Source organism: Rhinichthys klamathensis, unplaced genomic scaffold (assembly GCF_029890125.1).
Source record: "Rhinichthys klamathensis goyatoka isolate OS25496 unplaced genomic scaffold, OSU_Roscu_1.1 h1tg000040l_1, whole genome shotgun sequence".
Classification (NCBI taxonomy): Eukaryota; Metazoa; Chordata; class Actinopteri; order Cypriniformes; family Leuciscidae; genus Rhinichthys; species Rhinichthys klamathensis.
In genome coordinates, this window is record NW_026606587.1 from 5,329,168 (window position 1) to 5,356,141 (window position 26,974).

The 26,974-nt window shown below is 38.6% G+C and overlaps 1 protein-coding gene across 5 annotated transcripts in view; it reads right to left on the bottom strand.

Moving 5' to 3' along the window:
- Positions 1 to 26,974, bottom strand: part of sorbs3 (sorbin and SH3 domain containing 3) — an 83,987-nt gene that overhangs the window by 24,134 nt on the left and 32,879 nt on the right. For all 5 annotated transcript variants that reach the window (XM_056246678.1, XM_056246677.1, XM_056246679.1 and 2 more), the window contains exons 2-9: positions 11,117 to 11,179; positions 8,342 to 8,535; positions 7,288 to 7,361; positions 6,910 to 7,049; positions 5,412 to 5,475; positions 3,309 to 3,332; positions 2,992 to 3,088; positions 2,685 to 2,778 (exon numbers count right to left, since the gene is read on the bottom strand). In XM_056246678.1, coding sequence (XP_056102653.1) covers positions 2,685 to 2,778; positions 2,992 to 3,088; positions 3,309 to 3,332; positions 5,412 to 5,475; positions 6,910 to 7,049; positions 7,288 to 7,361; positions 8,342 to 8,535; positions 11,117 to 11,128 — 699 coding nt within the window. In that variant the 5' untranslated portion in view covers positions 11,129 to 11,179. The remainder of the gene's footprint in view (positions 1 to 2,684; positions 2,779 to 2,991; positions 3,089 to 3,308; positions 3,333 to 5,411; positions 5,476 to 6,909; positions 7,050 to 7,287; positions 7,362 to 8,341; positions 8,536 to 11,116; positions 11,180 to 26,974) is intronic.

Genomic DNA, 26,974 nt, shown 5'->3' on the forward strand with positions numbered 1-26,974 from the left:
ATAATTAAACTTATGGCATCCAGAAAGATCCAAACAACAATCATCAGTGTCAACTGGAGATTCAGCAGTTATAAAACCCAAAAGACTTCGTACTTCGGATTTAAGGTGGCTAGAGAAAGAGAAAGAAACCGTCTCATGCGAACACAAGGATTTAAACATCGGCGGGGCTTTTGAAAAGTGCGTGAACTCCGTGTTTTGAAGGGGTTTAAAACGGAAGAAGAGACGGCTTTTTTCTGCTGAACAAGTAAGACATTTCAATAGTTCAATCGTGTAACAGTACGTTTTCTTAATTCACACAGTTATGGAGTTTCCTTTGTTGTGCCTTTCTCGTTTTGCTATTATGGAGAATATGAATTCTGAACTACACAGGTAACCATAAAACACATTAAATTTAACATTAGTCACGCAATGCTGATGTGATGTTGTTAACATGAACAATTTGAGAACAAAGTAGGCTATAATTTGCACGGTTGCTGTAAATCGCGTTGATTAAATCTAACGAAGCTTATCATGTCGAATGCTTTTTCCCCCTTAGTTGGTCAGAACAAAAATGGATTTTACTTACTTGTTCAGAAGACATTTTCTTATGAAAATTCTTATGTTGGTCAAACTTTCAAAAAGTGAATCTGTGATTCTGTATGACAGTATCCACACAGCGCGGTGACTGACAGCAGCACTCGCCTCAAAGCACTGTGTTCATCCGCGCTGTTTCATGCCGATTTACAACCCACGTAAAGATAATAATTCCGCGAATCACTGCAGTTACAGATTTCGAACAGAGAGATGGCGACAAAGAGGAAAAGCTACGGACTGTAGCTTTAAAATAGTCCGAATGACTACAGTGGCTTAATCTTAAGTTTATCAAGCGACGAGAATACTTCTTGTGCGCAAAAAAACAAAGAAAAATAACGACTTTATTCAACTATTCATTTTCTTCTCTGTGGGCCGTGATATTTCACGTAGTGAAACTACGCAAAGCTTCTAGGTTGCACGTCACACGTAGGCTCACTATTGGCCGACGCTGGTCATGTGTGTGATGCAACCTAGAAGCTTTGCGTAGTTTCACTACGTGAAATATCACGGCCGTACAGAGAAGGAAATGAATAGTTGAATAAAGTTGTTTTTTTTTTGACAGAATTTTCATTTTTGGGTGAACTAACCGTTTAAAAACACCACATAGACATATAAACATTGTTGGATTTTCAACACAGGGGGACTTTCACAAAGCAAAGCTGTCTTTAGTGGATGAGATGATAGCTGTCACATTAAGGCAAATGAGGGAAAACAGCACTTGGTGCTTTTAAATCACACAAGCGGTTAACAGGTTTAATACGAATCACAAGACAGCCCTCCTTCACACAGCTCCACAACTGGAGATGAAACAATAGATTCTTTTATTCTCTTATTCACACAAAGCCAGACATAAAGTCAGTCATAAACAATCAGGATTCCTGACAAACATCTTAATCTGAGAATTGAATAATCCCAATTCTCTCATGACACCACTTATAGGCCTCTGTGAAAAGTTTTGAGAGTGAATGTAATCAAGACTGAGGTCTCCAGATATTTCAAATGTACATTACTACACTACAAACTAAAAAGGTCGTTTGTTTACAGTAACAAATGACTTTGTAACCGGCTACAGTGTTATATTATCCTGACATTAAAAAGGAGTTATATATCGTACATTTATAACTGGAAGCTGGAAGACGACATCACTGTTTTTATGCAGATTAAATGAACTAATTTAATAATTGATGATATTTACAACAGAAATGATTCAACACTAACTGACTTCAGCTGAACAATGACACTATTTTCTTTTAGACCGAAATGAACTCTGTTTGCACCATTGAATCATGTTCCTGTTGTTACTGTTTGCTTTGAAACAATCTGTATTGTATGCTATATAAATAAAGGTGACTTGACTTCATTTATTGTGTTTATGCATTTTGAGGAATATAAAAAAAATCTATATATTTTTGTGCAAGGGGAACACATGGATAGCACTGTTATAGAGATCCAGTGCTTTATGCACTACTGTAAGTCCAATAAATTGGCAACTTTAATTGTGTGATTCTGCTCATTATCATCAGGTGTCTTCAATAATCAAACAATCATCACTCAATTAATCACTTAATTACCTAATTAACTCTAACACTGCTTCTGTGTTACTTTAACACCCACAACACCGGTATTTCGGTACAGATGTGTGAATGGAATCTTACCTGTAACTAGACGGAAGGCTTGTGTGAACAGCGCATGTATTTACCGGGAAAGTAATTCTGGTCATTTTTACGGTAATATACCAGGATTGCTTCTTGAAAGGGGCAATTGATACAGTTTGTCTTTTTTGAATGCCTTTGGGAAAGCTGTCATCATCTCCTCTGCCCAGCAAGACAGTCGCAACTACTGTACTTTCCCCAGCACCTTCTCACCCTTTCCCCTCACTTCTAGCGTTCAGTCAAACCCACTCACAAATGCCAACGGACAGTAACAAAAAAGGCATTCAACAGACACAATAATGCTTTGGACGAACTGGCAAACTAAAAAAATCAGGATGCTTTTTCCAAGAAATCATTATAATACACAGACCCCCCCGTCTTTTTGCCTCTTTAAATGACAATATTTCTTGTTAAACTGCATTAATGCTCAGGTTATGGTGGATGACTGTGGTCTCTTACCTTGTTCCGATCTTCTACCGCTTCTCCCTTTCCAGGCTCAAAGTCAAAAATACTCTTTGGTTCTGGGTGCTTCCCTGTATCGCCCAGATCAGCCCTGTAACAAAACCCCATACACGCACACACACATGCACACACACACAATCATTGTTGGTTCTTGCAGCAACAGATTCTAACCTGCCCAGTGTCTCTGTAACTTCTCTCTCTCTCTCTCTCTCTCTCTCTCTCTCTCTCTCTCTCTCTCTCTCTCTCTCTCTCTCTCTCTCTCTCTCTCTCTCTCTCTCTCTCTCTCTCTCTCTCTCTCTCTCACCAGTCAGGCAGGGCTCCATGAGGGGTGAGAGTGAAGGGGTCTGAGCGCCCGTCCTGCTGGGCAGAATCTGGGGGAGGCGATGATGATGACAGCTTCCCTGCAGGCATTAAAAAAATGCATATCAATGAGAGCTTATAGATATTTCACACTTTTATTCAATTTGAGAATACTGTCTTTATCCGAATACATCAAACAGAATGCTTTAACATTTTTATTAGACACAAATAAGTGTAAAACACTGCAGCACAATTCAGATTTCTGTCTGGCTGAGTTACAGAATACAGAGCCCAGGAAATAAGGAGAATGTTTAAACTTACTTTCTCTCCAGTCAAGCTCAGGCTCTACAGGAGTAAAACATACAAAATTAAATTAGAAGAAATTAAACTATGGTTATGAGCCGATATTTTTATTTTTATAATGTAGTAGTATTCTATTATATTAAATTTGATATTAAAAATAGTGAAGGCTCATTTTTCCCTATTTCTACATTTAAATTAGCGTTGATGTCATTTTACACTCAAAGTTAATCTTTACAAACCACTAACGATTTAATATCAATGTAATCTTTAGCCTTAAACTTTTATTTTACATTTATTTAGACAAAATAGTATAGAATTGTATACACTACTGTTAAAAACACTGGGTTCAGTAAGATTTTTTGGGTACACTTTATTTAAGGTGGTATATAATTAAGTAATAATATTTATTAACAACATGTTCTTACTATAGGTTTGGTTTAAGGTTAGTTGCATTTAATTATGCATAATTTACTGTTATTACTATAGTTAGTACATGCAACATGTATAAAAATGACACTGAAAATGTATCGAAACTGAGTATTTATAATTTATCAAATTCAAATAAATTCTGTTCTTTTGAACTTTCTATTCATCAAAGAATCCTGAAAAAAATTACAAATATATGTACTATTATTTAGCACAACTGCTTGCAACACTGATAATAATAAGAAATTAGAGAGTAATGGTGCTGAAAATTCAGCTTTGCCATCACAGGAATAACTTTTATTTTTAAATAGAAAAATTATAAATAGAAAACTATAAAATAGAAAACAATTTTAATCAAATAATATTTAATCACATTCTAGTTTTACTGTATTTTTTTATTAAATAAATGCAGTATAGTAAAATAAATGCATTATATCAAATAAAATCTCTTATGCCAGAATTATTATATTGAATGCCAAATCAATATATCCCTATAATCAATTAAATGCATTAAACGAAGAAAACATGTTCTATCTGTACTAAACTTCAGATAGTTGCCTGCATCTTTATAGTTATTAGCTAAAATAATATCAATATCTAAGGTCTGATGTGGTGTAGTGACATAAGCTAAGCAATAGGTTACTGGTTAGCACAGAGCAATCCATGAACTATTACCTATCACAACAAGGCAGATTGTATGTGTAATAATTGTACTGTAAGTCTCTTTCGATAAAAGTGTCATTTCAATGAACTACTTACTGTACTAAGACCAGATACCACAAGCTTATCATATGACAACCTGCTCTAAACTTCTTTCTCTCTATAAGCTCAATAAGTCTGAGTCAAACAAAATGTCTATGGAAATACATTGGGAAAGCTGTGTTACACTGAATTATGCCGTTCATAATTACTCAACCACATCAGGTGCTTTTCCAGTTATTAAACTGCAACAGCAAACCTCTGAACATTAATCAAGCTCAGGACTCTGGCCAAGTGTCCTAGAGGGATTTTGTGAAGTTTTGTAACAGTAATTAGTGGTAAAGCACTGTATAAATTTCAGCAGGAGTTTGTGTTACAGCAACACTCCACATTTCTGATGCTGTTCTTTTGCTGTTGTCCTGAAACCAGTTTTATTTATTATTTACAATTATAGTTGATGCTCTTGACATTTTGAAGAGTTTGAAATCGGTATCTTCTAACTCAGAATGTTCACTGATGAAGGAGAGGCACAGTGCGGTATATCCTAAATCCCATCATGCTCAGTAAAGCCTATCTGGTTCCACTTTCAAAGGGGTCGATTGTGCACTTTCTCATTGAGTTCCACATGTGGTGAAAGGTTTAACAATGTTCGAGAAATGAGGTCTAACATTTCTAAGCCAGAGTTTGGCTTTATTCTTTCTGGACATGTAAAATGTGACGGACAATAACAGAGAGGAATTTCCTCATTGTTTCTGAGAGAGAGAGAGAGAGAGAGAGAGAGAGAGAGAGAGAGAGAGAGAGAGAGAGAGAGAGAGAGAGAGAGAGAGAGAGAGGAGAAGAGAGAGAGAGAGAGAGAGAGAGAGAGAGAGAGAGAGAGAGAGAGAGAGAGAGAGAGAGAGAGAGAGAGAGAGAGAGAGAGAGAGAGAGAGAGAGAGAGAGAGAGAGAGAGAGAGAGAGAGAGAGAGAGAGAGAGAGAGAGAGAGAGAGAGCACATACCCTCTGGTCTCTTGTGGATTTGTTTGAACATGCTCTTATACCAGTCCTTAGGCTTGTTTACGCTCTGGTGAAAGAGATGGGAAAGACAAAAAAATGCATTGTTAAAAATAAAACATATAAATGGCATAAACTCTGTACTAAATATTTGTGATTCATATTTTTGTATTGTTTACAAGTAAAATCTCTCAACAGAATAAAAAAGCTCAACAAGGCATTCTAATGAAGTTCTAAAAACCAAATACTTGAATATTAAAATAAAGAATGCATAAAGTGCAACATATGCATTTATTTTAACAATGTTCTATTGTTTTTTAAACTAAATCAATTAATTTAAAGGGCCAACTTTAAAAAAGACGAAACCTTCCACGATGTCTTAAGTTGTCTATAAATGGCAGACTGATTTTCATCTGAAGAACTCGGGACATTTTTGCCGGGGAAAATCATAAGGATATGATTACGCACGCTCTTGAGAGCCTCACTTTAGTTCTGACAATGAAACTAATGCTTATTGTCAATGTTATCAATGTTCAGGATAATGCCGAAAGATACCTTCTGTACTGTAGGCTTAGGCTAATATCAAAGTGTCATGCAAAGAAAAGGGATTAACTCTCACACAGCCGGATCTATATAGTCTATGGTCTCAAATATACTTAGGCTATAATAAAACTATCATAACAGTGTCATTTTATTTACTTCATTTGTGATTCCAGTGAATTGCAGAGCTGGTGCAAACATGCAAACACTATGATCGGATGCTTTCTGACCTGCTGTTTTCTCTCCGCTGTGCGTTTATTTTGTTATCGAGAGGAAAGCGTGCAGCACATATTTACGTTACATATTCATCTAAACGTCGCTCTCAGCACCATGGATGGCGTCTGGATGTTTGTTAACAGTATAACGCTGCAAATGTATTTCCGAATTCTTTTTTCTTCAGCAAAGAAAGAAAAGAAACGTCACCGTGAGTATATCGGGACACTGAATCATGTTCAGTCTCTTGTACATGTGCACGAGCAATAATTTGCTGTCTGCAGTTCACTCAACGGCCACCGGTGTCGCTAATAACAAAGCCTTCTGAATTCTACATATAGCCCCTTTAAGAAGCAAACCTCCATAACATATTACCATTCATCTTCATAAAATATATCTTGAATTTTTATTATATAATATTTTATATCTTGAATATGTCTTGTCAGTAAGATTTCTATTTAAACCAAGACAAACAATTTGCTAATGGGTTAAGAAAAATAAACAATATACAAGAGATGTTCTTAATATCTACACCTACGGATAAAGATTACCTTAGATTATCTTACACGGTTTTGCTTCTCAAGTTCTTGTTTTAAAGATGTGATAACTAGTATGCATGCATGACTGGTTTATACAGCCAACAGGATAAAATGGCCATGGGTTTCATTGTAATTTCCAGCTCACTGAAGGTGTAAAAACATGAATGCATTGTGGGATTGCAGTGGTTTAGAGAGAGTATGCTGGGACTCACAGATCGGGATGCGATTGGCATGCCCGTCTCATCTACAGGACCGATTCCAGAGAACTTTATTAAGCGCTCCTCTCGGGAAGCAGAAGTCCTGGGCAGTGTGGCAGAACCTCCACTCTGTATTCCACCATTGGATAATCCAACTAAAAGGGACGAGAGATGACGAATTAAACACATATGGAATTGCATAGTACCTATTTTATTTCTAATTTCTAATTTTACTATTCTAATTGTAGGACAGAAACCTATTCTTATATTTACTTATCACCACAGATAAGATGCACATATCAATCATTTTAATTCAGTCAACACCAACACTAATCAAATGTTTTGATGCACTTAATATGACAGATTGAGTCTTGTAATCAACAGATTATTTACCATTTGTTTGAGTCGTTCCATAGTAGGATCCGAAACTGTGTGACGGGAATCCACCTCCATTGACCTCTGCGACCTGATAATACATTAGTTCACAGTCAGGGATAAATTACAATCACAGTGAATTAACAGTGAAGTAAAGAGAATCCAGGTAAATAGGAAACATTAAATGTGTTATAACACATTTTGGACACTTATAAATGTCTGAATTTCATTGTATTATAAAATATCAATCCAAGTGGCATGTGCAAAGAAATGCTTGTGCTATCTTTAAAAACTGTAAAAAGGATGAATTCTGTATGAGTCCTTTTTAATGAATGCCACAAGGGGGCAGAACAATACAAATGATGTGCCTGAAAACCTTCAGTCCAAGTCAGTGTGTAACAAAGTTGACAGTAGTGATTTTTTGGTATTATTTATAATTATAATTATAGTATTTATTGATACTTTAAATTAGCTTTAATTTTTATATTTTCAGTTTTTAATTTTAGTATAATTTTGTCATGTGCTTTGTCAGTTTTATTCGTTTTTTAATAATATTTCTATTGTTATTTTATTATTTTATTATTCATTTTCATTTAAGATTTAAGTTGAATTTTTTCCATCTACTATTTATATTTTATTTCAATCAACAAAATGTTTTAACTGAATAGAGTTGAAAATAAAGTTGAAATAAAGTTGAAATGTAAGAAAGTATTATTATTATTTGGTATGTCTCCTTTTTGCTTTAATGACAACAGCTCTCAAGCTGCATGAACGCCACAAGTTCGTGTAAAACCTATAATAATCATGTCCTCAAGAATAATTTGAGCATTTTGTGCTTCAATGGAAACGAGAACATCTATAAACCCAATATGATCAATGTCAGATATTTACTTTTTCAAAATGCATTTTGATTCATTTATATATATATTTAGGTTTAAGTTAGATTTAGAATCCTAGATTTTCAATACATCTCAGACCTTTGGATCCAAGTGTATATGAATAGTGAAGTTCCAAACACACATATGTAATAATGTGTGCAACAGTAATGTGTTACGGATGTGCTCTTGCCGTGTGATGTGAAGACGAAGAGGCTGAACTGTGGTGGAACGGGCTTAACGGAGGCGTAGGAAGTCCAGGAGAGATTACTACTACTTCCTGGCTCATATCCGGAGTCATGAAGTGCTGTCTTGATCCACTGACGGGAAGAGCCTCATCTGAGAAGATGATCCGCGAGCCATTTAGATGGTCATACACCTCCACACTTTTCTGAGAGAAAAACAGATTTTAAATTACCTAGAATCACAGTTTCCATGAAATTAAATAATGCATTAGACATTCAGTCTTATTGTCAAAAACATGAAGTGAAGGTTTAGCTGGTTAGCTTCAGCTGTTACTGGTAGACACTGTAACCATTCTCTGGGCTAAATGTTTATTCCTCTATTGACTACACTTGTGGAAAAAGAAGTGCACTTAATTGTGTCAAATTAAAAGTTTTATTTTGAAGTACATTTTAAATCATTATGCTTTAATAATCCTTTGGCATGCTTCAAAGCACACTTATTTTGATGTGTTGACTAAATTATAATTAGATTATAATAGATCATAAATGTTATTCAATATTACTGTATATTTAAACTATTTTAAATGTACTAAATTACTTAATCGTTACAAATGTGCAATTACATATTTAAATACATGACATACAAGTTTCAAAAGAAATAACATTAAAGTATATTTTAGTGCCTGTTAGTACATTTGGCAGTACACTTTAACCATATTTCAAAGACAATGGGAGTAATTATGAAATTATATAAATATGTAGGCTACTTAAATCCTATCTTAAATGGATCAAAGAAGCAAGCTTTACTTGAACTAATTGCATTTAATGTATTTAATGTCATTTAAACCATAATTCATTTTAATTTAAATGTAAATTACATGCAATTAAGGGTGTGTTCAGACTTGGCAGGTTTGGTTGAAGCACAGCGAACTCTGGTACGATTGCTCTGTTAGTGCGGTTCATTTGAATAAGTGTGAACGCTGCCATTCAAACCTTCCAAACATCCAAAACAATCGGACTGAGAAAAGCTTTGTCTCAGTCCACTTCCAAACGAACTATGGTACAGTTCGAATGAAATATGAACGCAGCATGGACCAAAGACTTCTAAACGAACCAAAACAGGACGCAACCCTAAGAGGACAGAATGCTCAAGCATACCTGGGTTTTACTTTATGAGTTCTCAGCTTGTAAAAAATATCATCACATGTATGCACATAGAACAAGGGCATTTAGCCCAGCACACAGCATTGTTTTGGATGTTCTGTCGCAAAATATACGCCTTTTGTTTTTGCTTGTTTGTTTTGTATTTTAAGGTTTGGTTTTAACAATGACAGTGTGAACGCTAAGCGAACTAAAAAGACTAAATGTATCTCCTTCTTTTTTGGTCAAAAGAACCAACCAAGAGAACTGAACTACAAGTGTGAAGCACCCTAAGTGTCCGAAAGCATTACATTCAGTTCACAATGAAGTATATTCTTTTATAGTATATTATTTCCGTAATAAGTACTCTTTTTAAAATTGTGTTACCCAATTACCCCAATTTATAGTGAAACTTTCATTTCGATTTCAGTTTTCAGCATTTCTGTGCATCACTACTATCGACAGCTATTTAAATGTTAAGGGATGTTATGCTATGCTATGCTATGCTATGTTGTTATGCTATGCTATGCTATGCTATGCTATGCTCTATATTATGCTATGTTATTCAATTCCATTCACAATTATTTGTATGGCGCTTTTTTACAATAGATATTGTTTCAAAGCAGCTTTACAGAAAATGCATGTCCACATTACAATTTAGAGTGATCTGTTAGTTATGCATTTCAGAAATGTACATCTACAAATCACACAGTTAGCTAATAATGTATTAATTTTACAATGTATTAATTTAAGGCAGAAACAATGAGCTCATTGAAGTAATGAATACAGGTTTGTTAACAAATGATTAGGATATATAGAAAAATGTAGCATTGGTGCATGTTGTGTTATGTAATATTTATTATTATGTTTTTCCTGTGACCAATTAGAAGGGCTTTGAGATTTTGTCCAAACTTTAGCAATGATGATATCTCCTCTCCTGTCAGTTTGTTACCCTTTTTAAGTATCAAAATGACCATGTTCCACAGGAAATGGGCCCTTTGTGGTCGGTGCCACTAGTGGCAAAACATTACTACCTCATTCTAATGCCCTGTTTAAGTGGGGTCCCTCATTCAATCTCACTAAGGAATGATTCTAGGGAAACACGGTCATGACGAGTTCACCAGAGTGGTGATAGCAGGTTAGGTTAGCATTTCTGGATACGTTTTGCATTCCCAAATGTCTGCCTGACCTTCTTTCCTCTCCCTCTTGACTCGAACCCCACCATACCTCACTTTCTGCTCTCTCTGTGACCTGAATAATGCTCCTGTTCTCTGTTTGAACTCTAGGGGTCATGGGAAGATCCCCGTGTTCTCACAGATGGTGAAACTGTATATTGTTAAATCATGGAGATGCCTTTGTGAGCTGGGGGAACAGGGACTGGGGCTTTTTCATGGAAATCCAAGTCTAGTCCATAAATAGCTCTCTCTTTCTCTCCTCCTGTCATTGTGTAATGGGTTGTTTGTAACGTTTCTTTCTTTCTGTGTTTCCAGGGCATCTTTCGAGGTGATGCCGAACGGCCCAGGAGCTGCCAAGGATCATAAGTAGGTACAAGTGCAAAGTACTTTTACATTAACATAAGTAAAGCAGTTAGAGAAATGCAGAGAACAAGCTTTGAATTTCAACAGATGCTTTGAAAGTTTGTCTTACCTGAGACTGCATGTCATCAGCAGGGATTCTAGTCAGTAATCTCTCAGATCTTAGACTTGCTGCCTAAAAAAAAAACACAGTACATCATAATCCATTAAAAATACTGGAGACACGTTAACACAAATACATATTGTGATGAAGCACCGTTTAGGGAGGGAAAACATTCAGTAATAAATCATTAGGACTTTTATATATATATATATATATATATGATTTAAATACGTTATTTACAACACCATTTAATAACTGGGGTAATTTTCTAATTTAATTTAATTTAATTTAAATATATATTGAAAAGCTCTTTATCAGAGCCCTGCATTATCAAAATGAGTTCATTGTTGCCATGAGAAAGCACAAACCCCATTGCAGGGTTCTTTATTATAAAAAATTATAGTTATAAAGTTTATTAAAAAAGAAATTAAGATCGGAATTTATATATAAAGACCAACTTAAACTTGCCAATGAAATAATATTCAAAAGACTGGGGCACTGTTAAATTAATTTATGTTATGTTTATGTTATTTATGAATTTGTGTTTTATTTCATTTACATATTTTAGTGCAAATACACCGACAAATTAACAACTTAATGATTTGGACCATTTTAAAATTAAAATAAAATAAAGTAAAATGTTCCTGAATAATCAGTTGCAGAACCAAAACCAGCTGTAATGAGACACTGCAGTTTGATATGTGCTATTCATCGTTTTGAGCAGTCAATTGGATTAATAAACCATTACAGTATGTTTCTCTCTCATCACACGCATTGATTGCATTCATGAATTCAATGAAAATAATGTTTGCATGTTTTGCACTCTTAAGGCCCATTCACACCAGCGATGACCAATAAAGAGTTCTAAAATAGCTCTAAAAATAAAGGATTGAGTCTGAGAGTCTACACCACAACTATAACCATAAAAAATGGCACTGTGAAATGATATTGTGGGAATCACTTTCAGAACATTTTTTTCCAGCTGATGAATAAATCCACCCTGCTTTAAAGAGCTCGAGCATTTGGTTGGACGGAAGCTTTTTGTGATGGCTTTGTTATATTCACACTCTGTGCTCAATGTACCACCATTCAACCTCAATCTGGCGTGGACTTCTTAAAGTTTGTTTCACTGCCTCAATACTTTTAAAATATTTTTTGTCTGAGAATAATTAATCGTGAAAAATCAGAAACAACTACAAAAATCCTAGGACTTTGAAACCAATGATGTGGACATTCCTGCCCTGTTGCTGTGGCAATTGAATAACTAAACAATGACCAGGGGTCAAACTTTCCAACAAGCCATAACCGTGTGAAAACCACAACGAGAAGACCCATCAAAATAACTGGGGTAAAAATCTTCACAAACAAGTGAAGCAAACATTTTTAAACAAGCAAAATGATTTCAAATAAGAAAATGTGCTGCTCTACAAAAAGTGGTGTTTATAAACCAAAAAAAAAAAAAAAAAAGTAGTCATCATGGCAACCGGTGAGTTGTCATATTTCATATGACTTTAGCTTTCCATTTGACATCAATGTTTCCCGCTCTGAGAGCAAAACCCTAAACCTAGAGATGTGTTTTCCATGTGAGATGATAAACTATGAACAGGAGACCATAATGATTTCCGTCAGTTTCCAGAATGTTGTATCCACTGCTATGAACACTGGGCTTTTCACACAGGGGATTATATGTTGGGTTATTCTCTTTCTCTCTCTTGGTCTCCCGTTCTCTCGGCCCAGATGACTCACCAGTCTTGAATGAGCTCCATTACATAACAGAGAAAACAACAATTGAGCATGGGTTTATGTATGAGTGCTTCACAATGATCTCTCAGTATGTGAGGGTCCCACAATGGGGGGTGTGTTTATTTGCATGAGTGACGCAGCTTATTAGTCGTTATGTCTTGTATCAATTAGTGATAGTGAAATCTGGGACATAAGTCAAATACATTAAACGAAAGAAAGAGTTCACTCAAAAATTACATTGTCATTTATTTCATCTGATTGAAAAAAAAAAAAGATATTGTACTGTCTTTGCATTTGGTCGTGAAAGTGTTGCGTTCCCTCAAGGAACTTATTTTCTTCCAAAAATACGTCATTCCCCAAAGAAACTTTCCGATCACTCGCAAAACTTTGCGTTCTCACACAAAACTTTTGCATTCCCCCAACAAACTTTACGTTAAAATAACGTTTTCCTTCAGTCTCATTTTACTTCCATCATACAGAGCCCCTAAAGGTTCATGGTGGTGGAAAAAAATATGAGATGGGAGGAAAAATAACCCTATAAAAAGTAAAAAAAATAAAAAGTCAACCCAAGTGAAAAAAGTCTATACCAAATTGTATTTAAAATACATTTAGTTTACACTAAATATACCGCAATCCTTTAACATTTTTACTGACATATTGCTTGAGACTTACTGATATAAACATTATAATTAAACTTTTTTTGGAGCACTTCTTTATTGCACAATGCACATTTCTTAATATAATGTGTTTTAATATCACTATTAGTAGTATGATCACTGTATAATATCGGTCTTTAAATGCAAGATATTTAAAGTGCACCTAAAGAATGCTTGCAATAGCAAAATCAAATATACTTAAGAATCTTTGGACCTCAGCATTACTTCTTCTGCATAACTAAAGTGCATTAAGTACAAAATTAGTTGTTCTAATAGACTTTAAGTATATTAATGCAGACTTTAAGTAAATTCATTTAGTATACCAAAAGTACAATTTCAGGGTATATAAATATGTAAATATATTAATAGTATACATTTCATAAAATAAATGTATTTCAAATACAGTTTGGTATATTTATTTTTCACTAGGGAATGCTTTTCTCTCTCAAATGTTGTGTGTTCCCCCAAGAAACGTCTCAGGTTACGTATGTAACCCTGGTTCCCTGAGAGGGAACGAGACGCTGCGTTTGAGACGCGGTGGGAACGCTCTGCGTGATTGCGTCATGAAGCACGTGTAAAATCAGTCCAATGGAAGCCCGATACGTCATGGGTGACGTCATAGACCAGGAAACTATAAATCACCCTTGAAAACAGACCGCGACAGCTTCTGAAAAAGTCTGAAGCAAGTCGATCAGGGCATGCAGGAAGTATGGCAGGCAAACGCAGCGTCTCGTTCCCTCTCAGGGAACCAGGGTTACATACGTAACCTGAGACGTTCCCTTTCAAGGGAACTTCGAGCTGCGTTTGAGACGCGGTGGGAACCCCATACCCACTACGCCATAGTGACAAATGCCCGTTCTGTGTGAAGTCCTTGCGCACACTAAGAAGCAAGCAACCTCGCCCCAGGAGTGGAGAGGTCAAGGTCATAAAACCTGACAAATGTATGTGGAGAGGACCAACCTGCCGCATTACAAATGTCAAGAAGGGAAACACCCGAAATTAAGGCCGTAGAGGCCGCCATACTCCTTGTAGAATGGGCCCGTACAGCCATAGGTGAAGGCTGACCGGCCGCTTCATAAGCCAATGATATAGCCTCAACTATCCATTTGCTCATAACCTGTTTAGATGCAGGGCACCCTCTTCTGAGTGACCCAAAACATACAAATAACTGCTCTGACTTACGCCACAGGGCAGCTCTGTGAACGTAGGCATCCAATGCCCAAACTGGACATAACAGGTTCAGTTGTTCCTGATCTGGGGTATTAAAAGGTGGAGGATAAAAGGCCTGCAACACTATTGGGCCCCTAACATTAACTGGGACCTTAGGAATATAACCCGGTCTAGGGTAAGAAATGCTTTCACCATACCAGGTGCAAATTCCAGACATGACGGAGCAACCGACAGGGCATGCAAATCTCCAATTCTCTTGATAGATGAAATAGCAAGGAGAAATAAAGCTTTCAAAGTGAGGAATTTTTCTGAAACCTCTTCAATAGGCTCGAAGGGAGCCAGAGCCAGACCCTCAAGTACAATGGCTAAATCCCAAGCCGGTGCTCTAGAGTGCAGTGCAGGTCTCAACCTCAATGTACCACGGAGAAAACGAGTAATCAGAGGATCTCTCCCAAAAGAAGTACCCCCCAGAGGGGTATGATAGGCCGAAATAGCCGCCACATAAACTTTTAAGGTGGAAGGAGATAATCCAGCAGAGAAACGGTCTTGCAGAAAATCGAGAACTGAACCAACAGGGCAGTTAACAGGATCTAACTGACGCTCACCACACCAGGTGGAGAATAATTTCCATTTCAGTGCATACAGTCTTCTCGTGGAAGGAGCTCTGGAATGGAGAATGTCTCAACGACCTCAGTCGAGAGACTGGATTCTATGAGCCTGGCCCCCTCAGAGGCCAGGCCCACAGTTTCCACAACTCCGGTCGAGGGTGAAATATCGTGCCCCCTGCCTGGGACAGCAGGTCCCTCCTGAACGGAATCTCCAAGGGAGAGCCGTCCAGAAGAGACAAAGTCCGAGAACCAAACTCGAGTCGGCCAGTATGGGGCTACTAGTAGCAGATGAGCCCCTTCCCGGCGAACCCTCTCCAGAACCTCCGGGAGCATAGATATCGGGGGAAATGCGTACAGGTGCAGCCTCGGCCACACCTGCACCATCGCATCCAGTCCGAGAAGAGCTGGCTGTGTGAGGGGGAACCATATAGAGCAATGCGTTGTACAAACGATGTGAAAGGTCGACTTGACTTTAGTTAGACCAAAGTTCTCCCTAAGAAGCTCCACCACCTCGGGGTGAAGTCTCCAATCCCCTGGGCCTCAGCCCCTGCCTCAACAGGATATCTGCTCTGATATACGAGACCATCAGTGTGTTGTCCGCCATTCGCCGAGCAACCACTCATGATCGCCCCCACTTGTGAGGGAAGCATCCGTCGATAGCAATATGCGTCGACAAGAAGCCCCCAACACTGGGCCTGGGCGAGGAACCAAGGTTCTTCCACATGACCGAAGCACGAAGGCATAGCCGCGTGACCTTGATCATGCGAAAACGTATTTCCCCTCGGAGAAAACCCCTTGGTCCTGAGCCACCACTGCAGGGGTCTCATGAACAGAAGGCCAAAAGTAATACGTTGGACGCAACTGCCATGAGACCCACCCGTCTGAAACTGTTTCACAGTGAGTGACTGGCCTAGATATACCCCATTACGGCTGTAAGAATTGCTACACCTAGAAAAGTGGTCCTCAGAGCACACTCTTCTTGGCGTTGAGAGGCAACTCCAACATCCTTAATGAGACAGAACGACACCTCGATGCCGAACTGCCATAAACTCAGATTGAGCTAGGAACAACCAATCATTGATGTAGTATAATACGTGAATGCCCTGGAGTCTCAGAAGAGCCAGAGCTGCATCCACGCATACTGTAAAGGTGTGGGGTAATAAACCTAGGCCGAATGGAAGAACCCGATAATGGTATGCTTCGCCCCCGAAAGCAAACCTCGGGAACCTCCCTCATCCTCTTTCGGAAACAATGAAGTAATGGCTGTCTGCTGGGAGGAGGAACCCCTTCTACAGCTCCTTTTGCAGAAGTGACAGTACTTCCTGCTCCATAACCAAAGCCTGCTCGGGGTCCACCAATGAGAGGAGGACCCCTAGAAATCTGGGCGAACGAGAACCGAACTGAATTCTGAAACCCTTTTCTATAGTGTGCAGGACCCACTGAGAAATATGTGGCAGTAGTTTCCACGCTGCCAGAAATTTACTAGGGGAACCAGTCTCTCAAGACTGGCCTCTGGATTTGTTTGAACAGTCACTACGGCGCCCTGAAGCGGCAAACCGGCAGGGAACAACCGAACTGACCATTCTACGACCCTCCTCAGAGGATCGTATGGGGATGCTGACACCTCGGTGCCCTGAACGGCGAACCGGCAGGGAACAACCGAACTGGCAGCGCTGCAACCCTCCTCAAAGAGTTGCACCCCAGAGGAAAAACGATTTCTCAAAACCATCCCTTGGTTGAACAGTCACTACGGTGCCCTGAAGCGGCGAACCGGCAGGGAACAACCGAACTGACCGCTCTACGATCCTCCTCGGAGGATCGTATGGGGACGCTGACACCTCGGTGCCCTGAACGGCGAACCGGCAGGGAACAACCGAACTGGCAGCGCTGCGACCCTCCTCAGAGAGTCGCACCCCAGAGGTCGCCGAGGAGAAACGATTTCTCAAAACCGTCCCTGCCCCGGAGGAGCCCTCAGAAGCCTGATAGCCTCGTTTTCTTGCGACAGGACCTTTTTGTCTAAGCTTTATTAGAGATGATGACAGTCCTCAGATCTTGCCTACCTCTAACTAGCTTAGTTCCTACGACCCTCCTCGGAGGATCGTTGAAAAAAGCAGGCACTTCGGCGCCCTGAAACGGCGAACCGGCAGGGAAACCGAACTGACTGCTCTTCTTTTTTCTTATTTGAAGGCTCGTTTGGGGACACTGACACCTTGGTGCCCTGAAACGGCGAACCGGCAGGGAAACCGAACTGGCAGTACTGCGACCCTCCTCAGAGAGTCGCACCCCAAAGGGTGCTGAGGAGAAACGATTTCTCAAAACCGTCCCTACCCCAGAGGGGACCACCCTTAGAAGCCAGATCGCCTCGGCGTCAGGGCTTCTCCTTTGTCAAAGCTATTTTAGAGATAAAACAGTCCTCAGATCTTGCATGTCTCTAACTGGCTAGACTGCGACCGCCACCCAGGTACCCCTCAATTGCGGAGGAGCCCGAATGGCGACGCTCTGTTTTGCACTTTGTGCTGAGAGGAGCATAATAGTTCTCAGGAACATTAGATTGGTGAGGAAGAAACCTCTGGAACGCCGCTGAATGGTTTATTTCTTAGTTTTCTTGAAAGCGGAGCGTCCAGAAGAACAGACATAATTATATCTTTATTTTCCTTTATCTTTATATCAGAAAAACTTATATATATATACATATATATCACTCTGCGGCCACCAGCAGGAAACAACCGAACTGGCAGCGCTGCGACCCTCCTCAGAGAGTCGCCCCTCACATTCATCCATGTCCTTATATACTCTACCCACCAGCGCTGCCTAATAAAAATGTATTCATTATTAAGATGGCTGGTGGGTAACGTCGGGGTTAATAACGATAACGCCGACTCGGGAGAGAGAAAGCTCGCAAGCGTCTCTTTAACCCGAGGCAATGTCATACTATGATACTTAATACCCAAACATTACTATAGTCAGACATCTGGGGATTAAACACATAAAATACAAACCGGTTTATTCCACGATCTCGACACCTCAGTGTGGAGATAGGGAAAAACCACAGTCCGACGAGGAGGCTGAGATACAGAGTTTTCCTGTTTTAAGATACAGTTCATCTAACAAACTCTTCTTTATTTTCAATCTCATAATGTTCAGCTGGCCAGTAAATATTTAACTGGCAACAGCACTAGATAAACCCTCCTTTTTTTCTTTAAAAAAGCTCCTCTTTATTCAACAGAGTTATGAGCTGGAAAATGTATTCATTGAAAACTCAAACATCTGCCTTTTTATAAAGATTTGTATTTGTTTTCTTTCTTTTTAAACAAAACACTAACGATACCAATTCCTCGGAACTGGAAATCGCAGCACACTAGATCTGGCATGTGAAAGCTGAGAAAGGGCGGAGCCCGTCCCAACCCCCGCTGTCAGATCCGTTTTCGAACCCCGAAATACGAGCCGTCTCCGAGCCTCGGCAACAGAGAGACCGCTCGGGGAACGCGAACCGAACCGTCCTCCTCGAAGAACGCCCGGCGAGAGCGGAGCGTCCTCACGGACAGCTTCTCGCAATGCACAGTCAGATCCCTCGAGAAATGACTGTTGCATGCTCCACTCCCAAACAGCAACAAAAAGCTGATGTGTGTCCCCACCCGTGATGTAACGAGGGCAGGGAACAACACAACGTCTATAATATTGCTTTGCTCGCCATAATGATAGATAGTGATATATATATTGGGCTTGACAAACAACAATAAATAGACAAGGACAGAATCACAGAGAGCGCTTGCTGAAGACTACAGAAGCTGTCGCGGTCTGTTTTCAAGGGTGATTTATAGTTTCCTGGTCTATGACGTCACCCATGACGTATCGGGCTTCCATTGGACTGATTTTACACGTGCTTCATGACGCAATCACGCAGAGCGTTCCCACCGCGTCTCAAACGCAGCTCGAAGTTCCCTTGAAAGGGAACTTTGCGTTCACTTGCAAACCTTTTGAGTTCTTTGCGAATGCAAAGTTTCTATGGGGAACACAAAACTTTTCTGAGAGAACCCAAAAGCATTGAAATAAAAATAAAGTTTTATCACAATGTCCCTTTAGGGGCTCCGTACCATCACCATTTCACGGTGCAATGCAATATGTATTTGAAAGCAAAAGTTTTGTGAGCCAACTCAAAGTTTTGCGAGTGAACGCAAAGATTATTGGAGTGAGCACAAATTTTCTCGGGAAATGCAAAAAAAAAAAAACAAAAAAAAAAAACATTGCAATAAAAATTCCTGCCATCACAATGTCTGCAGTGTTTCAGCATATTTTTGCAAGGGAATGCAAATGCAAATGAACGCTAGGTTTCTGGGGGTATACGCAAGTTTTGCCATTTTGCAACTTCCGATTTCATATTTCTCAAACCAGTATGACGCTCAGCAAACACTTATATTTTGTCTGTTTCTCACACAAAGCTATCATATGACTTCAGAAGACTTTTCTAAAGCATTTGTGGAGTTTGGTTGCATCCATTTGCATTCACTTTCATTGTATAGAAAAGAACAGCCAGGGCATTCTGCTAAACTTCTCCATTTGTGTTACACAGTAAAAGGAAAGTGGGTTTGGAACGTGAGGGTGAACATAAAACATTACAAAAATATTTTGAAAAAACAAATAGCATAGCAGACGCCAAATACCCTGTATGCCAGTGTGTCTATTTTCCTTTCATGAGGTCATGTGACACACGCAAGGATCACAGCTGTATTTGACATGTCAAAATGTTAAACAAATTATTCATGTTCATTCTCTTCAGCAGTCAATTTAATTCAGTTTGTAACAGGGTAAAATATTGAATAAAACACTAAGGCCATTCATTCATTCAGCACGTTTTAGAATAAAGATGAGGACGCCCAACCTTTTGCCTGTTTTTGCATTTAAAAATATGAAAAGCTTTTGTTGCAGACTGGCGTGCTTTGGGAAGTCATATGTCAAGAGTTATTTAGTCAAGACAAAAGAAAGAATCATGACACTCAATAGGCAATTCAGAAACGGTACAACAGAGAGTGAAGGAGTGTTGATTTATTGCACTGTATGTCTCCACATGTATGGAGGAAACAAAGAGATTTGTGTATATGTGGGTGGGTGTGTGTGTGTGTGTGTGTGTGTGTGTGTGTGTGTGTGTGTGTGTGTGTGTGTGTGTGTGTGTGTGTGTGTGTGTGTGTGTGTGTGTGTGTGTGTGTGTGTGTGTGTGTGTGTGTGTGTGATTATACATGTGTATACATGTGAACCTGTCAGTGAACTACATCCTGCACATAATACCACACTAAACTAGGGATGGGTCATGGTGGTCATTATTGAGTTTGACTAGTTCAAATTTATTTATTGTTTTTTAGTTTATATTTTTACTGAGTTTTTTGTTGTTGTTGTTGTTGTTGTTGTATTTTTTACTTTATTTTATTATTATTTTTGTTTTTTTTAGTTTATATTTTTAGAGGTTTTATTAGTGCCTTTTAATTATTTTTGTTTAGTTTGCAGTCTAAAACCCTAACATTCAAAAGTTTGGGGTCATTTAGATTTAAATATATATATATATATATATATATATAATAAATAATTTTAATATTAAAAAAAATATGATAAATATTCTAATATTATAAATGTCTTTACTATCACTTTTGATCAATTAAATCCATCCTTGTTGAATAAAAGTATTCTTTTAAAAGAATTTATTTCACCCAAAAAAAAGACCCCAAACTTTTAGATGGTAGTGTACAATTCAATTATTTTAAGACTTATCGAGGCCCCCCATGGAGATGCGTATTTGGAAGGTTAGTTGTTTCTTAACACAATAACGTGTCTAATATAAGCTTCCCCCAAGACAAACAACCAATCATGTTTTTGCGGGCATCAATTATGCGGGCTTCCTAAAGACCAATTAGTCAAATAGTTGTTAAGTAAACTTACTGACTAGTAAGTTAAAGGTAGGCCTAAGTAAATGTGAAATTCCAGCCCGATCTTACGGCAATTCGTACGAATTTTACGAGGTAGCTAATTCGTACGAATTCATACGACCTTACTCGTACAAATTCGTACGTTTTTTTGCTAATTCGGACATATTTTACGAGTTACCAAATTCGTATGAATTCGTACAAATGACCTACCCCTGACCCTGCCCCTAAACCTACCCATCACGTGGGTTTAGACAAATCGTACAAATTCGTATGAATTGGTCGTGAGATAGCGTTGGAAATTCTTAAACAAAAAGTCTTTAAATCAAAACAGTTTACTTTACACCTTGACATGCGAGTGAAAAAACTGCATACAACAATGCTGTTGGCTCTTTAGACCATTATCACCTAAATGAGCACTCTGAGAGAGAGAGAGAGAGAGAGAGAGAGAGAGAGAGAGAGAGAGAGAGAGAGAGAGAGAGAGAGAGAGAGAGAGAGAGAGAGAGAGAGAGAGAGAGAGAGAGCAGCACCCGACAACATTCTCTCTGGAATAGTTAGAGGACTCCCGAAACACAACCTAATACGGTCACGTCTCTCAGATATCCGTTGGTAAAATATGTTCAGATTCCTCCTAAGAACACGTTGAGCATTAAAGTTGTTTGTTTTTACGCTACGCTCCAAGCAATTTTTTCAGATTACAAAATTTAAACAAGCATCTGCAATGCATAAATGCTACATTCTTCTGATTCTAGACTAACAGGCCTGATCTATCCTTTGTTTTCATCTGGGACACACTGTGCTGGATTGTGTAAGGTGTAAGCATACATATATCTAAATCACTGATCTGGGACTAGCTTTACCACAATATTCATCTTCATCAATATTGAAAAAAAATCAATTCAGTAGATCTATACACTACCGATCAAAACTTTGGGGTTGGTACGATTTTTTAAAAGAAGAACAAATATTTAGTTCACTAAGGCTGCATTTATTTGATCAGAAATGTACAACAGTAATTGATGAACATGATTATTTGATGAATAGAACTACTACTATTTTATTTGAAATAGAAATCTTTTGTCATTATCAATGTCTTTACTGTCGATAATGATCTAATTAATACTGCATTCTTTAAAATACATTATATTGACCCCAAACTTTTGAACAGTGGTGTATATTTGTATATAGCACAATTCTGAGTTGTTCTTGCTTGGAACAGCCAGTACGGACTGAAAAAGGGGGAGGTATTGGGATGATGTGGAGAAGTGGGATGAGGAATGTCCCTGTGGAGGACTCTGTAAACTTGGCAATGACATCACACACGCTTCCCACAACTTTGAGGTCACTGGCACAAGATGGGACCACTGGCCTGTCCTCTGAGAAATGATCTGAGAATGTCTTTGAAGATCCACATTGCACCATGTGTTTGTCACCTGCACAATATTTACTAGGGATGATCTAAACAAAGTTTGGGCAATCAAAGTCTTAAAAACCTTTATCAAGGTTAGATAGAGAAAATCGATTTTAAAAAATGACAATCGTCCACTTAGACAGGAAGGGACCGTCATATTGCAATACACAGCAAAGTGGATCCTGCTTCAACATAAACACCAGTGCATCCTGACTTTTAGGAAAACTGTACATCCGCCAGCCTATTACAATAGAGCTTCTGATTTTAGAAAGCTTGAAGTGTGCAATATGCATCAGACAGTCAGTAAATGTCCAATTAAAGGGATAGTTCACCCCAAAATTAAAATCCAGTCATCTTTTACTCACCCTAATTTTGTTCCAAAACCGTGGAACACAAAAGAAGAATAAAAATAAAGAATGTCTCTCTTTCTTTTTTTTTTTGTCCAATGAAAGTCAATGGGGTCCAATTTTGTAATGGACTTTAATGACTTTCATTAAATGTACAAAAACACAGCTGAACCATTCTTCAAAATATCTTCTTTTGTGTTCTGCAGAAAAAAAGAACCGTTCACATGAGGATGAGTAAATATCTCTTTTGGGCTACGAGGTTAAAGTTTGGCCTGTTTCATGGGAAAAGAGCAATATAAAATGTCAAAACACTGTTACTCTGCTCTTAATTTAGTTCTTATCTGCGTTTCATCTTGTTTTATGGGAACAGACATGCAGGAAATCTGTGACACGTAAATGAAAAATCATTAACATTTAATCGGGGTTCTGCTTTTTACGATCCACTAAGAGTTCCGGCACCAACATTATTAAGCAATACGTCCTTTTGCTCCAAGCAGCGAACATGCATACCATCTGTGAGGAGAAACAAGTTTGATTAGGACACAAAGTCTGCTTAATGAATGTCTGGTAGACTGCAGGGGTCAGTAAGTTCATTACTGCGGTCAAATCCTGAGCAAGCGACGTCTGTGGACATACAAAACAGGTTGATATCACGTCCGTCCGTCCAGGCCATAATCTGAACGTCCATTGACATCCAGAATTAGTTGATTAATGACACTGAGAAATTATGTCCAATCTGGCTATAATCTAAACGTCCACTGACAGCCAGAACTAGTTGAGAAAAGACGTTCATACTGGCTATAATCTGGACGTCCGGTGACATCCAGAATTAGTCGATGAATGACTTAAAAAAATATGTCCAATCTGGCCATAATCTAAACGTCCACTGACAGCCAGAACTAGTTGAGAAAAGACGTTCATACTGACTATAATCTGGACGTCCGTTGACATCCAGAAATAGTCCATAAATGACGTGAATAAAGATATCCAATCTGGCCATTATCTTAACGTCCACTGACAGCCAGAACTAGTTGAGAAAAGACGTTCATACTGACTATAATCTGGACGTCCGTTGACATCCAGAAATGGTCCATAAATGACGTGAATAAAGATGTCCAATCTGGCCATTATCTAAACGTCCACTGACAGCCAGAACTAGTTGAGAAAAGACGTTCATACTGACTATAATCTGGACGTCCGTTGACATCCAGAAATGGTCCATAAATGACGTGAATAAAGATGTCCAATCTGGCCATTATCTAAACGTCCACTGACAGCCAGAACTAGTTGAGAAAAGACGTTCATACTGACTATAATCTGGACGTCCGTTGACATCCAGAAATGGTCCATAAATGACGTGAATAAAGATGTCCAATCTGGCCATTATCTAAACGTCCACTGACAGCCAGAACTAGTTGAGAAAAGACGTTCATACTGACTATAATCTGGACGTCCGTTGACATCCAGAAATGGTCCATAAATGACGTGAATAAAGATGTCCAATCTGGCCATTATCTAAACGTCCACTGACAGCCAGAACTAGTTGAGAAAAGACGTTCATACTGACTATAATCTGGACGTCCGTTGACATCCAGAAATGGTCCATAAATGACGTGAATAAAGATGTCCAATCTGGCCATTATCTAAACGTCCACTGACAGCCAGAACTAGTTGAGAAAAGACGTTCATACTGACTATAATCTGGACGTCCGTTGACATCCAGAAATGGTCCATAAATGACGTGAATAAAGATGTCCAATCTGGCCATTATCTAAACGTCCACTGACAGCCAGAACTAGTTGAGAAAAGACGTTCATACTGACTATAATCTGGACGTCCGTTGACATCCAGAAATGGTCCATAAATGACGTGAATAAAGATGTCCAATCTGGCCATTATCTAAACGTCCACTGACAGCCAGAACTAGTTGAGAAAAGACGTTCATACTGACTATAATCTGGACGTCCGTTGACATCCAGAAATGGTCCATAAATGACGTGAATAAAGATGTCCAATCTGGCCATTATCTAAACGTCCACTGACAGCCAGAACTAGTTGAGAAAAGACGTTCATACTGACTATAATCTGGACGTCCGTTGACATCCAGAAACAGTCAATAAATTACGTAAATAAAAGATGTCCAATCTGGCCATTATCTAAACGTCCACTGACAGCCAGAACTAGTTCAGAACAGATGTTCATACTGCACTGTAAAAAAAATATCCTAATTTTACAGTAAATAACTTCCTATGTTCATCATTGTGGTTGCGTTCATGTGTGTTCAATTCGTAAATACGATCTTTATGACATGTCTTGAATGCATCAATAGCTCTATTTTAGGGACAATCCTTACAAACAATCATTGCTAAAATACATTACAGACTGTCACAGTGAGAAGATCTTTGTCCTTTATAAATGCTAAAGACCTAACCACTGCAGTCAACACCTTGGAGTATCCATGCTGTTAAATAAAAGTCTGTAGACAAGGGTTAAGGTTAGGGTTAACCCCTTAATTTCTAACCCCCGGTTTCACAGACAGGGTTTAGATATAAAGCCAGGATTAGGCCTTAGTTAAATTTGGGCATTCAATTATAGCTTTTAAAAATGTACCTTAGAAGAAAAAAACATTACTGGTGTGCATCTTGAGACAAAACAATGGCACTGACATAAGATATGTCAGTATAGCCTACAAGTTGCTTTCAGGTAATACAGCTCAAACGTGCATTTTAGTCTGGACTACAGGCTTAAAGGAGAACTCCGGCGCAAAATGAACCTCGGGTGTAATAACACATTGGTACAGACTAAATCGTTCCCTGAGATTTGTTTTCATGATAATCGAATGTAAAGAGTTTTATCTCTAAAAACAGTTTAGCTTATAACGCTAGTATATTGGGCATAGCGTAAGCAAAAAGAGATCGCTAGTTAATACCACCAACAAGGCTCAAATTAGCCCCACACTTACACGGCAGCATAATGAGGGTCCTTACATGCAAACCGAAGCATTGAGAACTTTGTAAGTGTATAGACAGTTTAATAAGAAGATACTTTACACAGACAGTACAGTTAGCGCATACAGACAGGAGCCATCTTGGAAAACAGTCTCGATCAGTCAAACCACGAACACGGTGATACGTGAGCTGAACTGTGACTTGGAATCTCATATGGTCCGTTGTTTCCGGAAGAAAGCACTGAGCGCGTAAGAGAAGCACTTAACGCAACAGAGAAAATAAAAAAATAAATATAATTTATCTTATCTTCAATATCTACACGTACTGTTCGCTCACCCTCGTGGTTCGATTGGTCGAGACTGTTTTCCAAGATGGCTCCTGTCTGTATGCGCTAACTGTACTGTCTGTGTAAAGTATCTTCTTATTAAACTGTCTATACACTTACAAAGTTCTCAATGCTTCAGTTTGCATGTAAGGACCCTCATTATGCTGCCGTGTTAGTGTGGGGCTAATTTGAGCCTTGTTAGTGGTATTAACTAGCGATCTCTTTTTGCTTACTCTATGCCAATATACTAGCGTTATAAGCTAAACTGTTTTTAGAGATAAAACTCTTTATATTCGATTATCATGAAAACAAATCTCAGGGAACGATTTAGTCTGTACCAATGTGTTATTACACCCGACCCGAGGTTCATTTTGCACCGGAGTTCTCCTTTAAGCCTTGCCTGTGAAACCCAGGGTATTATGTTGTAACTTAATTATACCAATGTTAGCAAGTGTTGCGTTGGACAGAGGGATTAACCCTAAACCAACATGTTGTGTAACAGTACCACAAAGCATGTTGACATTTATTAGGCATTAGAGTGTTTCTAAAGGAAAGGTCAAGAATTTGTGAAAGTGCAAAAGGGTCATTATGGGTCACATGAATGTAACTCTAATGTCACCACCATGATACCAATCCATTAGTTTTTCACATACGTCATACAGAATTGTATATGAATGGATATGCAGTGTTTGCTCTGTTTAATTATACTGTTTGCTCTATTAAATTGCTGTTTATCAGAACAGTGAT